General features: G+C 37.1%; 1 protein-coding gene across 2 annotated transcripts in view; it reads right to left on the reverse strand.

The window, feature by feature from the left end:
* The window catches only part of DIAPH3 (diaphanous related formin 3), a 489,712-nt gene that overhangs the window by 409,386 nt on the left and 65,561 nt on the right, over window positions 1-14,765 (reverse strand). For both annotated transcript variants that reach the window (XM_003825324.5, XM_055096829.2), the window contains one exon: window positions 10,061-10,165. In XM_003825324.5, the coding sequence (XP_003825372.4) occupies window positions 10,061-10,165 (105 nt within the window). The remainder of the gene's footprint in view (window positions 1-10,060; window positions 10,166-14,765) is intronic.

Here is a 14,765-nt window from a genome sequence, read left to right on the forward strand (position 1 = left end):
AGAATGTCCTGGATAAAATAACTGAAGATTAAACAAGACATAGAGATAATCCAAATTTTAAAATATAAGCAACAGTAGCGCATTTGTGGCCCCCATGGATCTATCACTTGCTTCAACAGTGATTGGACAGAATAGACCAAGGGACTCCCTCTCAAAAAAAAATTTTAAATAAAGACCAAGCACGGTGGTGCATGCCTATAATCCCAGCACTCTGTAAAGCTGAGGTGGGAGGATCACTTGAGCCCAGGAGTTCAGTATTACAGTAAGCTATGATCACTACTGCACTCCAGCCTGGGTGACAGAGCAAGACCCTATGGATGGACAGATGGATGGATGGATGGATGGATGGATGGATGGATGGATGGATGAATAAACTATAGTCTGAGGATGCACTTTTGAGTGATAGATAGATAGATGATAGATAGATAGGTAGATAGATAGATAGATAGATAGATAGATAGATAGATAGATAGACAGACAGACAGACAGATAGAAAGAATATACTATAGTCCGCAGAGGCACTTTTGAGTGATAAAACTAGAAAGAAACTCAAGGAAGTGATTCCCATAAAAGTCAAGATGGTGATTACTTTTAGGCTAAAATATACACAAAACTGAAGAAAGGTTTTAGCATGGGACGGGGCAGATGGAGGGCTTTCCAGGATGACTGGCAAGGTTCTATTTACTTATCTGTGTGGTGTTCTCCTTATGATAATTCATTAAGCTACACATTTTTTTTGATGTTTTCTATAACTATTTTTATTTGACAAACGGTTTTTTTCTTTTCTAAAACCCTAGTTTCTAGTCCTAGCTATGGCATTAATGTGGGAAAGTCACACACTCCCTTGGACCATTCCCTCATGTGCAAAATTTAAAGATGCTGTAAGTTATCTTCCAGACCTAAATAAAAATAAAGAAAAAGAACTACTACTAAATATATCTACTAAATACGAGAGTATAACAAAGTCATCCTTAACAAAAATGCAGAAAAAAGGTTTTAAACTCACCAAAGTAGTACAAAGCAGTTTCCCAAGGAAAAAAAAAAATCCACAAATAAAATCTACCATAACAGTAATATACAAGGAATAGTCAAAACCTAAGATTAAAGTTACTGTTGGACTATTTGGTTTCCACATCTCAACAAATCCTAAGGACAGATCCTTAATTTACTTAATCTACTCTGGAAGGCCTTCTGGTAATAAAAGCATTTGAAAAATTTTTGCAGCATATTGATAGTAAGAGGCTATACCAATCATATTTATTGTCTTGAGGGTTGTGGGGGAAACCACTACACTGAGCCGGTTAGGAAATGGTAATACGTCAGGAAACCATTAAATTGGGAACAAATGCCTTTTGGGCATCAAGGTGATTGATTAGCCTATTAAGGATTTTTTTTAAGTATGTATAGAATTTATGCCCTTTAGGAATAACTAAGAAATCAAAGGATATCTCTTAAGTACAAAAGAGCTTAGGAGTTTAAGTTTAATGCCACCAACTAGGAAGGTGAGTAAATTCACGGAAGCTTTAAAACCAGGCATACTCTTCTCCTTACTAATATCTGTTCTATTGGGCATCTTTTTCCAAAATAAAGCAGGTTCTTCTCTGTTACAATAGTTAACCTTCTCCTTTGATTATTTCTACGAGTGACCAAATGTCATAGAGAATTTCTTAGCAGCTACTAGTATGTATGGTACTTGAACACTCATTTTGATGTTATGCATATGGCAAACTATCCTTGAAGCCACCGTGACTAGATAATAGTTTTAATAGTAAATGGTCCATGCTTAGCCTTTAAATTCTGTCAATTCCTGGTCTCTTGTTAAATTAATGTTATACTAAGAGACATCTGGTGATAAGGCTCATCTTCTGCAGCCCAGTAATTCTCATTCTCGGCTGTATCCTAGAATCACCAGGAGGGCTTTACTCAATATTGATACCTGGGTCCCATCCACAGGAACTGTTTTATGGAAGTGTTAAGTGGTAAGGCCTGGACATTAAAATACTTAAAGTTCCCAGATCATTCTACTGGATATCAAGATCAAGAGTTATTGCTCGTGGATACTTTTTCCTTATTTCATCAATTACTTAGCCCCTTTGTTCACTGAAAGACACCTGCACATACATAGCATTTATTTTCTTAAATTTTCACTTTTTCCTTCAGAAGTGTTCCTTCTTTTAAAAGCTTCTTTATATTTGTATATACAGATGTCACATGCCTCTTGTGGCACTTTCAAACTTATCACTACATTCATGGTTATCTGACATGGTAAGTTTTTAATTATGTTCACAAAAATCTAAAAAGTAAGTACGAGCATAGCAAAATGTCTTAGGCCAAGAAACAACTCAGTGACAAGATGAAAACAACTCAGTGACAGGGTGAAAATGACCTTGGATGACCTCTAATGCCAACAAGTGGTATAAACATCATTCACCAACTCAGGATCTAATAAAATTCAACTACTAAATAGCAGTTTTTCCATATCTGATGAAGCCTTTTTTAAAAAACGCTATAATAAAAGAAAAGCTGTCTTAACTACCTATACGATTTTTAAAAGACCAAAGTATACAATTCTAATGTGAGCCTAATATAATTTACTCCTATAAAAAAAGAAAAGATGATCAGTTTCTTCATTATCATCTCCTACCTAAACAAAAACACAATGCAGTAATACTAGAGAACATGAAACACCACTGGTGCTGCCCAGAAATAACTCATAAGGAATCTGGATGAATTTTAGCTGTTGGAAGATCATTTTAATTGTGCATACATAAAACCTATCCTATATAGGAATAAATGAAAACTGAAGTGCCAGCTAGATTATTAGAAAATACTCTTAACAAGAAATCGGTTCATTGTGCTGAGGCTCTGAAATTTTCTGCTAGTCAGCAAGTAAGACCTGGAAACAAGCAGGCAAAGCATCATAAGCAAGGGCATTGTGTTTATTAGATACATCTAATGTCAATCACAAATTTTTTACTAAGCTTTTGTGTTATAGGGGCATTTTTATCAAATCCCTAATCTGAAATAGAAGCAAAAAAAAAAAAAATCCACGTTAATGTTAACAAGAATGTGTGAAACTTTGGTTCTTCTAAGTTTCTAGTGGTTAAAATATAAGCCTCCTTTAAGTAAGAACAACCAAAAAGTGAGAGAAAATAAAAAGAACTTAATTTACTTGTACCTGACAATGTTTTCCAAAATTAACATTGGAAACTGTAACTGAAAGCAAGAAAAACTGACACTGAAATGTATTAAAACTCCCTACTAATATTACAATATTAACAAATCAATGCTAAAACTAACAAATCAATTCCAGATTTTCCATCTAGAGAAAATACAGTCACCCCTTGGTATCCATGGGAGATTGGTTCCAGGACTTCCCACAGACACCAGAATCCAGAGATGCTCCAGTCTCTGATAAAAAATGGCATAGTATTTGCATATAACATTCATATCCTCCCATATACTTTAAATCATCTCTAGATGACTTATGATACCCAATACAATGTAAATGCTATGTAAATAGGCATTATATTGTTTAGGGAATAACAAGAAAAGAAAGCTGTGCATGTTCAGTGTAGACACAATTGTTTTTCCAAATATTTTCAACCTACGGTTAGTTGAATTCATGGATGCAAAACCAATCGATGGATACAGAGGTTCGACTGTATACATAAATCTAAATATATGACTGATTTTTCTCAAAACATAGTTCTTTTCTGATCAAGATACGCCTAGAAGAGTAATACTGCAGAATACAATGTCTTCCATCCTTGAGGACATAATGGCCTATTGAGCTAGAGCAGTACTATGACAAAACCTTTCAAAATACTTTTAAACACTATATTATACATATATCCATACACACAAATATATACATACACACAAGAAACTATAATTCTACACTTATGAACTCAATTTAGACTCAGTTGTTTCATTGTGTTGCTTAAAAAACTTTTGTTAGTCTTTATGCCTCGTAAAGTTATGATCATTAATACTTGATATTTAACTTTCACATTTAAAAAGTCTGAGGAAGAACTACTACAGTAATACTTAAGGAAGCGTTCAAAGAATAAAAACTTTATCCAAAACTTTTCTAATAAATGCCTCAGAATAGCCCTTACATTCAGTTGGAAACCAGCTTGACAGGGAAAAAGAAGGAGCTAGCAAACTTTCAGGAGCATTTATAAAAGAGGAATTCTGCTTCTTGATCAAAAATATCAAAAAAAAAACATAAATAGAAAATAAAGAATGGATGTTCTAATTAAGAATCTTAGAAATGTGGGATGGGCTATCCTTCGATATCAGCTCACCTAAACTGGGCATGTTAATGCAGCTGTAATACAGATGCCAATGATACATGGATAAGGGAGGTGAGGAGTCTATCACAACTTCTGACTCCAAGCTAGTGCATTCAGAAGGGCTTTTAATTAGAAGTACAAAGTTCAAAGAGAAATGTTTAAAGCATTTTATCTAAACCTAATGGTACAGCCAAAAAGTAAGGGGTGGGGGACGGGGGAGTGCAACATGCTAAGAGGTAGCAGTCCAGTTGTAATCTGTAGGTAGTTAAACTGTCTGGACAGTTTAATCATCTTGACCTACGAAAATTAATTGGGGAAAAAGACAACTCCCAAAGCACTGATAAGCAAATGTTCATCTCTACTAAGTATTCTTGGAGACACAATAAACACACTGCACTACATAACATAAACCAAAATTCCCCCGAAAATCTCTTTAAATATCTCTCCAAATCTCTCCCAGAAACCCCACCTCCCCACAAAGGACCAGACATCTTTTTGGTTCTCCTTTCCTATCTATCTCTCAAACTTGTCCTCCTTCCCTCTATCCTTACTCCCTCTCTGCCCCTCTGCTTCCTTCAAGAATCTGCTGCTCCTTTCAAGGGTCTGCTTTCACTTGTCTGGAATATAGGTTTTGGCCTCTCAGGACTTCCCTAGTTTCATATTGCCGCAGATTACCCTGACAAACCTGAAAGTAGAACGGCAAATAGAAGACTCCTTCCTCTCAACAGATAGGAAAGGTATAATGTATATTTATTTTTGAGGGGCGGGGAGGGGGACAGGGTCTCACTCTGTCACCCAGACTGTACTGCAGTGGCATGATCTCAGCTCACCGCAACCTCCACCTCCTGGGTTCAAGCGATTCTCCTGCCTCAGCCTCCTGAATAGCTGGGATTACAGGCCTGTGCCACTACACCCAGCTAATTTTTGTATTTTTAGGAGAGACAGGGTTTCACCATGTTAGCCAGGCTGGTCTGGAACTCCTGACCTCAAATGATCCACCCGCCTCGGCCTCCCAAAGTGCTAGGATTACAGGCGTAAGCCACCAAGCGCAGCCATATATTTTATTTTTACTAACCCTCTGTGATTGATACAGAAAAAATATATAAATCTTGTTCAGAATAGATTTAGATCAATAAGAATCCTTTTTAACACATACTTTAATTGTATATAAATTAATCCATAGTCTCCCATGACCCCTATCATGAGATTTTTCTCACATTATCCAGAAATAATACATCCAGAAACAGCTCACCTTTAACACAACTCAAGCACCTACAAGAAAATAAGCATTAATAAACACTTCTATCACAGACATAGGTATGATGCACCATCCCAAAGAGAAAAGAGGAAAAAGAAAACTAAGTGAAGGCAGCAACTCTATTAGGATATATCTTCCATGCTTGATTTGTCCACTCAAACATAAGAAGCTTGACTACAGAAATCATCTTTTAACAGTATCTGATGGAGTACTTTAAGCATTCTAAGGGAAGATAAGATTAAAAATAATCAAACCCTAATAAAGAATGAGAACTATACTCAAGGTTAAGCATTACTATTAAATACATCTATATGTATATAATAGATTTGTATATTAATTTCTAATTCTTTTTTATTTTTAAAAATAATGAAAATCCTCAGGCAGTTGTGGTTTACAAGAGCATTCTCTGTTCTGGTCCAGAATTTTCTTGTTCTTACATTTATTGGAAACTATGGATCCTCTTCCATTTGGCCTATCACATCACATCCTGCTATCAAGGTCTTTACCACTAACTGCATCACAGTCTTACCTTCCAGCTACGTGATCTAACAAGTCAAGTCTATATTCTTCTTAAAAGACATTTTCTCCAATAAACTTGCTGTTAAACATCTGAGTTGAGTCATTTACCAGAGAATGGGCACAGTGCCTTGTAGTACCTCTCTCGTCTATGCTATGAGTGAGCCCACACTAAGTGAAGGGAGCGTCTTACGGATGCTCCTTTGAATGGAAACAGTAATTTCCAGATTGAATTAGAATTAAAGACCCAGCACAGGCAAAAATGCATGTGGATGGTATATCAGGACTCTTAACAGCGGCAAAGAAAAAACCCGGAGTAGCTTCCATGAGAACCTGCATCACTTCACATAATGAAGAGTCTAGGGGCAGGAATGCATTAAGCCAGAGAAGCAGCTCTGTGACATCAAGCACCGTACAACCTCTCACAATCACATCCAATGGCGGAACAAAGTGGCTCTCCAACTCTGGATCCTTTCATGAGGGAGGGAAACCTTTCTCAAAAACCCCAAAGTGGAACTGCCCACCAGAGTGTACCGGACAAACCTGGATCACGTTCCCATGCCCTGAAAGTTAGAAAAATGTAAATCTGGTATTTTCTGCTTCTAAATACGACACTTCCTTAATAAAATTGTAATCATCCTTCCTAACTGCACAAATTCAGTTTTATTCTTGTGCCACCTAAATTCAAACTTAATAACGTCTTAGAAATAACCTAGTTTGATTGGTGGCTTTTTTTTTTAATTCTAAAAACCAACCTTATCTACGTTAGGCCTACTTTGAGGGTTAATACTTTGAGGGTTAAGTATTTTCAAACCATACACTGTTAGACATCAGTACTATTTTCAAAAAACTAATATTAATGCTTACCCAAAAAAGAGAATCTCAAAGCAATTCTAAGCCTAAAACCATAACAAAAGTATATCTTTTTTATCCTGTGTCCTTTTCATATCCTGTGTAGAACAATGTATCCATAAACTTTGATTCTGTTCTTTTCAGAGTAGCTTTTTCAATAGTCATTAATGTAAATAAAGTGGCATGACAAAGTCTGTACCCTAGAGTTAATAAAATGTGTTTCTACTTCCAGAGCAAAAATAAATGACTGGTCAGCTTGAACTTTCTAGAATGTTAACCATCTGCCAAATTATTCAGAACCTTCCTAGGAAGAGCCATGATCCTCCACACACTAATTAAATGAGTCAATGCTGTAATCACACTTTAGATAACTAATCTATTTCAATCCTGATAATTTAATTACCTAATTCTGGTAAACAAATTTCAACCTTAGTCCAAAATGATTAGAGAATTAAAGTTGAAAATCAGTGAATGCAAACTGAAATAGATCCACATAACAAAGTTCAAAACAGTTTGTTTCTTAAAATTATGTTTATTATCTCAAATTCAAGAATTAATATGAACTATCATGCCAAGGTTTTCTAAACCAGTTCTAACTGATGTCGTATCTCTTATATTAAATGAATTCCTACTTGTTAGATTTACAATTCCCTAACAGGGTAGTCTTCACTGACTACACAAAACATAAACACTATCTACACTCACCAGTCTGTTTTTTTTTTTTTTCCACATCACATTTCACCTCCTATTACATATATGTTTATGTGTTTCTGTTATGTACATCCAATGCTGCTTCATAGGACACAGTGATAGACTATCGTCACACACCATCTCTAGTGCCTAAAATGCTGCCTGACCTGCAGTGGCGCGATCTCGGCTCACTGCAACCTCTGCCTTATGGGCTCAAGCAATCCTCCCACCTCAGCCTCCTGAGTAGCTGGGACTACAGGCATATGCCACCACACCCAGCTAATTTTTATATCTTTTGTCAAGACAGGGCCTTACTATGTTGCCCAGGCTGGTCTCGAACTCCTGGGCTCAAGAGATCTGCCTCCCAAGGTGCTGGAATTACATGCGTGAGCCACCACACCTGGCCTTATAGACACTTAAAAAACAACAACTAAAAAAAAGCCTTAGAAATGTGAACTTACAAATAGTAAATCTGTATTTTTACTGATGTACTTTTCTCTATATTTTAAATTATGGTATAATGATTACAATAACAAGAACAAAAAACAAATTACAAAGAAAAACAAACTATTGCTACCACCACTGCTACCACAAGAGGCAGTCACCAGTCATAAAATATGTTGTGTTCTAATCATGAAATAAACAATTTAATTTTGTTTTTATTATTATTATTATTTTAGAGACAGGGTCTCACTCTGTCACCCAGGCTGGAGTACAGTGATGTGATTGAAGTTCACTGCAGCCTCGAACTCCTGGGTTCAAGCAATCCTCCCACCTCAGCCACCCAAGTAGCCAGGACTATAGTCTCTCATCACCACATCCAGCTAATTTCTTTTTCTGGTTGAGACAAAGTCTCACTATGTTCTCCAGGCTGCTCTCAAACTCCTGGCCTCAAGAGGTCCTCCCACCTTGACTTCTCAAACCACCATACCTGCCCATTTAACTCTGATAATGAGTCCACTATGTAGGTATTCCCATTTTATAGTAAGGAAATTGAGAATCAAAGAGGTAAAATAAGATTTCCAAGGTCAAGCAGAGACACATAAGCAGATCCAAAACACCAGAGCTCTGATTCTTAAACCCCCAATACCAATTTGTGATATATAAGTATCATTAAAGGACAAAGGCAATTAGTATCAGTATCATAGTAGCAGGATACAGAGCCCATCTATATAGAGAGCTAAAAAAAGGCCGGGCGCAGTGGCTCACGCCTGTAATCCCAACACTTTGGGAGGCCAAGGCGGGCGGATCACGAGGTCAGGAGATCGAGACCATCCTGGCTAACACGGTGAAACCCCGTCTCTAATAAAAATACAAAAAATTTCCAGGCGTGGTGGCAGGCGCCTGTAGTCCCAGCTACTCCGGAGGCTGAGACAGGAGAATGGCGTGAACCCGGGAGGCGGAGCTTGCAGTGAGCCGAGATGGCGCCACTGCACCCCAGCCTGGGCGACAGAGTGAGACTCCGTCTCAAAAGAAAAAAAAAAAAGTGCCGCTAAAAAAAGCACAGTACTCACAGTGATTTCTATACCTGAAGAGCAAGCTGCCAAAACATGAGACATGTTTAAAAATTAAACATCACTTGTGTCTTTCTTCCAAAAGAAAGGCCTCAGAGTCAATGACTGGTCTAGCAGTTAAGTGGAGTTAAAGTATAAATAACTTATGTTCTTGTAACCTGAACTTAGGTTAAAATACCCAAGGAAAACTAGTGTGTTAAGCTACTTTTTCCTAATCCAATTCTGTTGTAAATTGAGCCAAAATCATTTTCCACTGTCTTTCTACTGATTGCTTCTTCATTGGCTTCCATTTTATATTTTCATCCAATCCATCTATTCACAATTTGTATATGACTAGTCAAGCTCATTTGTTTTCCATGAAATAAATGCAATTGATTCTGTGTGCCAGTCATGGTTTCTTAGACATTTAGTCATTACTTCCACCCACATATTTCATGTTTCTCTAGAAAATTGGCAGCCACGTAGAGGCCTAATGCTCCTTTCAATACCAACATTTATAATTTGTTACAAGATAATTTTATTCATAGGGAGACTCACATTAAAGACACTTCTAAGCCACTATTATGTACCTTGATGTAGACAGAGTAAAATCGGTCTCACTTTTCTATAATGCAGATATCACTGTGATTTATAAGTGACATTAAAAATCAATGACTATATTAATTCACTAACAAGGAAAGGTGACAGAGCAGACCCCCCCCAGTGTTTCTTAGCAATGTAACTAGCTAAAAAACAGAAGCAGCTTAAAAGTTTTAAGATGAGAAATATTTTTAATTTAAACAAATGTATAATATACTTGTGCCCTTAATTATACATTCAGAAGCCCTCTGATTACAGTTGCCCACAAACTTAAGTACTTCATTAGATAAATGTGCTGTTTTCCATATTAAAACATGTTCGGCAGTATTTTTCAACTTGACAGTTTTACTTACTGTCTTAGAAGCAGTATTAATGTACTGCATCACCATTTCTTTTTTGATACTGAAGTCCTTTTCCCGCAATGGTGCCTTTTTATCTTCATTTAAATTCATATCTTCCTGGAAAACACAATTAAAATGCCTCATTTTAGAATCTAAGTAGAGCAGCAATTCTACATGCACTACGAATGGAAAAATCAATAATTTGTGACTAAAGCAGCATTAATTGTTTTGGAATGATTTACATGTAGTTCTGCCTGAAGGAAGGAGAGAGAAAAGAGGTGGAGAGGGAGAGAAGAAAGTATTCTAGATCATTTTAACAGGTAAAACACTTACTAAAAGAACTTTTAAAATTCACAGCAGGCAAATAAAATTATATTCACATAACTATAGATAGACAGTTGCAGATTTCTGCCATTCATAAGGTCATTAGGAGTCACAATTTCAATATATTTATTTATTTTTACAACAGCTGCACCTGAAGCTATCTTCCACTGCTTTGAAAGAGCTGCTCTGTGTGTCATAAAAATTAAAAGGGAAATAAACCAACCAATTTTCAGATTCTGATAGCCACAAGCACATATCAAATATTCAGTACTGGTTCCAGCAAAAGACAAAGCACTTTATAGTTTTGTCTTTTCCCTACTCTTATCAAAAATGTTAACTAATTTATTGAATGTTCTAAATTACATAAAAGTTGTACTTATAAAAACAGCTATCACCTAAAATCGAACATTTCTCAACAGCACCAACCAAAATAAGGGTTTAAGTAACTAAGATCTTGCTACAAGCTTAATTTTGACTAAAAATTCAAGTCAGGTATATAGCCACATAAATATATGAATTGCTCTTAATTAAGCTCCTGAAGTAAGAGGCTATTCTGGCAAAGGAAAGGGCGCCTGAGGTAAGACAGAAATGGCTAAAGGAGAAGGGCAGCTCAAATGAATTTCCTCGTGAACTTAGCCCTGAGTCATTTGTGATATGCAATGTAAAATATCTGAATGTATATAAACTTCGTATCTACTCAGAATGGATCCATAAAATTCAGGACTTTGGATCGCCTATGGAGCCTAGCAAGTGAAATTTCTTACAGATTTTATAAGGGTGCTACATTCATCAAACACTGTAGTTTATGCCTTTAGCTGACTCAATTCTTGGCTACCAAACCCTTCGAGCACTTAAAAGTCAAAATTCCCTTCATTTTACCTTGATAGAAATATTTAAGATCTTAGAAGCTGTTCCATTTGACACTATGATAAAAGGTAGTAATTGGCAATGTCACTTTTGCTGTTCTAGTTAGAAACACAAACATCCTGTTACGTGAATAAGTGTTTGTTTTGTTTCGTTTTTTTCTCTAAGCTAGTGAGAGAAGGCTCAATAGGCCTTAATATGACATAGGAAGCATTTTGGAAATTTTGGAAACTTCTGGAGGCATGTTAGTTGTCACAATAATTGAGGTGATGCTACCAGCATTTACAGGGGGTAGCATCACAGTTTGACCTGTACAGTAAAAACTACCTTGTGCCCCACAGAAAGATTCACACACCTAAAAAAGAGAGAGAGAAAGAATCATCCTTAACTAAGCCTAGACTCGAATTCAATGGAACTGTTGCAGGACAGGTGAGCCCCAAATTTGGGGCTTAGCCCAGTGGGGCTCATGGCTTCATCATAGAAAGAATTCAAAGGCAAGATGGTCATGTTACACAGCAACCTTTTATCAAATGGTGCTGCTCCTTGCAGAGCAGGGCTAACTCATAGGCAGTGTGCTCAGAGTCAGCAATGTATGGGCTCTTGGCAATTGTAATTATACTCACTTAAACTCACTTAGCTATATGCAAATTAGGGGGCGGGTCAATGTAAATTAAGGGGTGGGTTATTTAGAATTTTCTAGGAAAGGGGTGGTAACTTCTGGGCCATTGCCATGGCATTTGTAAATTGTCATGGCGCTAGTGAGAGTGTCTTATGCTAATTAATGAGGGCAGCTAGGGATTGCTTTTGTCCCATTTGCCAGTTATTGCTGTTTTTTGTGTTTTTTTTTTTAATATTTTAGTCTGTCTGGACCAGTTTCTGTTTTGATCAGCAGGGTTGTGACTAGAAAACACGTTCTGCCAGTCTCCTATTCCAGAAATAGATGTAAAATGTAAAATTATTACATATTAAATACTTTGTATTGCATAGTTTTACTTTACTGAATTTTCCAAGAATCAAACTATTCTGTAAATTATAGTTACACTCTGCTTTTTTTAAGCTTTACCAACAGTTGTGCTTCATTTCTGAAATGTAGGTATCCCAGGGAAATACTGTCTGTGGTATCTGAATCCCCAAAATAGCACAACTATATCAATCTACCAATCTACAATGCCACTGCTGTACTCACAGAGGTATGAAGCAGAGATTCAAGAGTATGAATTTACTATACCTTCTTGAGTAGTCATGGCCAATTGTTTAAATTGAAATACATATTTTATTATATAGTAGAGTAAGACATATTGATTTTCTTAATTTATGAACATAGGTAACATTATCCACAAAGAATTTCACTGGAAGAAAGTAATGAGATAGTTACGGGATAATTGTTATAAAACGTGGGGCAATCTGAGAGCACTGGAAAATTCTGTTTTAAATTATTCACTTTATTTTTATTTTCAGGCTAATGGCCAAACATTACCCAGTCTCTTTAGTAAATTAAAATACTTAATATACACAGAATACCAAAAAACAGAAAGCCCTTTAGTTATGGCTGAAATTGAAATAAAATTTCAAGGTGAGTAGTAGAAAGAATTTTTTAAAAAGGCCTCTGCTTTCTTTTTGGAAAGACATCTTCATGATAACACCAGTTCATACACAAAAGTGGTTGTGATTGTTATCTTTGGGGGTTGGTTAATTTTAGGTGTGATGGTTAATTTTAGGTTAGTCTTCTGGCTTAAAGTATACCCACATAGCTGGTAAAGCATTATCTCTAGGTATGTCTTTCAGAAGAGATTGGCACTTGAATCATTGGACTGTAAGTCAGTAAGGACGATCCGCCCTCAGTATGGGCAGGCACCATCTAATCAGCTGAAAGCCTGGATAGAACAAAAAGGCAGAAGAAAGGCTAAGTCTCCCTCTCTCTTCTGGAGCTGAGACAAACTTCTTCTGCCCTTGGACATCAGAACTCCAGGTTCTTCAAGCTTTGGGCCCTGGGACTTCCCCCAGTGACACTCTCCCTGGAGTTCTCAGGCCTTAAAGCCACCTCAGCCTCCAACTGAGTTTCACCAACAACTTCCCTGGTTTTGAAAACTTGGGGCCTTAACTGAGCCACGCTGCTGACTTCCCTGGTTCTCCAGCTTGCAGATAGCATACTGTAGGACTTCTTGCCCTTTATAATCATGTGAGCCAGTTCTCCTAATAAATCCCCTCTCATATAGACAGGCAGGCATCCTATTGGTTCTTTTTCTCTGGAGAACTCTGACTAGTAGTGATACATCTGGAATTAAGGGAGAAACCCAAAATTCTCCCAGCTGCTTCCTCTGGTTTATCCCACCTCTTTTGCCTAAATATGGCACTCGCCTTCCTGACAAAAGTATGATGACAGTCCTAGTATAAAAAACCAAAAGGAAACAAATAATACTTGCTCTAATTTGGATGTTGTCCCATGCAAATCTCATATTTAAATTTGATCCCCAATGTTGGAAGTAGGGCCTAGTGGGAGGTGTCTGGGTCACGGGTGCAGCTCCCTCATGAATAGATTAATGACCTTCCTGGGGTGGGGGCGACTGAGTTCTTGTCCTATTAATTCCCATGAGAGCAGGCTGTTTATAAGAGTTTGGAACCTCCCCACCACCTTCTCCCTTGCCTCCTCTCTCACCATGTGATCTCTGCACACACCAGCTTTTTCTTGTCTTTCATCATGAGTGGAAGCTCCCTGAGGCCCTCACCAAAAGCAGATGCTGGTCCCATGCTTCTTGTACAGCTTGCAGAACTGACAGCCAAATAAACCTCTTTTTTAAATTATTCAGCCTCAGGTATTCCTTTATGGCAACATAAAAATGGACTAAGACAACAATACAAAAGTTTGGAATCAACTACATAACACCCTAAACTTTTGTGGGATACCCACTAGGCATGTAACTTCATCTAACAGGTCATCCTCCATATTTCCAGGAGGAAATGGCATTTGAAAGAGTAAGAAAAGCTCTGCCCTTTAAAAAAGAAAAAAAAGAGAGAGAGAGAGACAGAAATAAGGGGGCAGTAGAGAGAAAATATGCATGAAAGCATGAGGGGTATGGTATTATTAGAATATATTTTGAATTTCTATTTATGGAAAACAAGGCTGAAAGAAGAAAACTCCATGAGGCAGTGGCACTTAACTTCTGGGGGTCACGAAGTCCTTAGAAAATTTATTGGGAGCTTTTTTTCCTAAAAAATGCATATCCATATTTTATGTTGCAATTCCAGAAGGGTGAAGCATCTCCCAAGGCTATCTAAGAAACTGGACTTGGTGAAGGTCAGTGGGGGAGAAGTGAGCAAGTTATCATTTTTTATGTTTCTTAGTTTATATTTCCTCAAAATTATCATGTTGTATCTCCATTATCTAAGGTCAGTTTCCCTTAAAAGCAGAGCCTGAAACAGGGATTCAGGTGCAGGTGGGGCTGCTCTCAGGATAAGAAAGTAAAGGAGGTAAGACAAAAGAGGAAAAAAGACATACTAAAGGTGGCCTCTGGTGGATTCTCACTTCACC

The sequence above is a fragment of the Pan paniscus genome, chromosome 14 (assembly GCF_029289425.2).
Source record: "Pan paniscus chromosome 14, NHGRI_mPanPan1-v2.0_pri, whole genome shotgun sequence".
NCBI classification, from domain to species: Eukaryota; Metazoa; Chordata; class Mammalia; order Primates; family Hominidae; genus Pan; species Pan paniscus.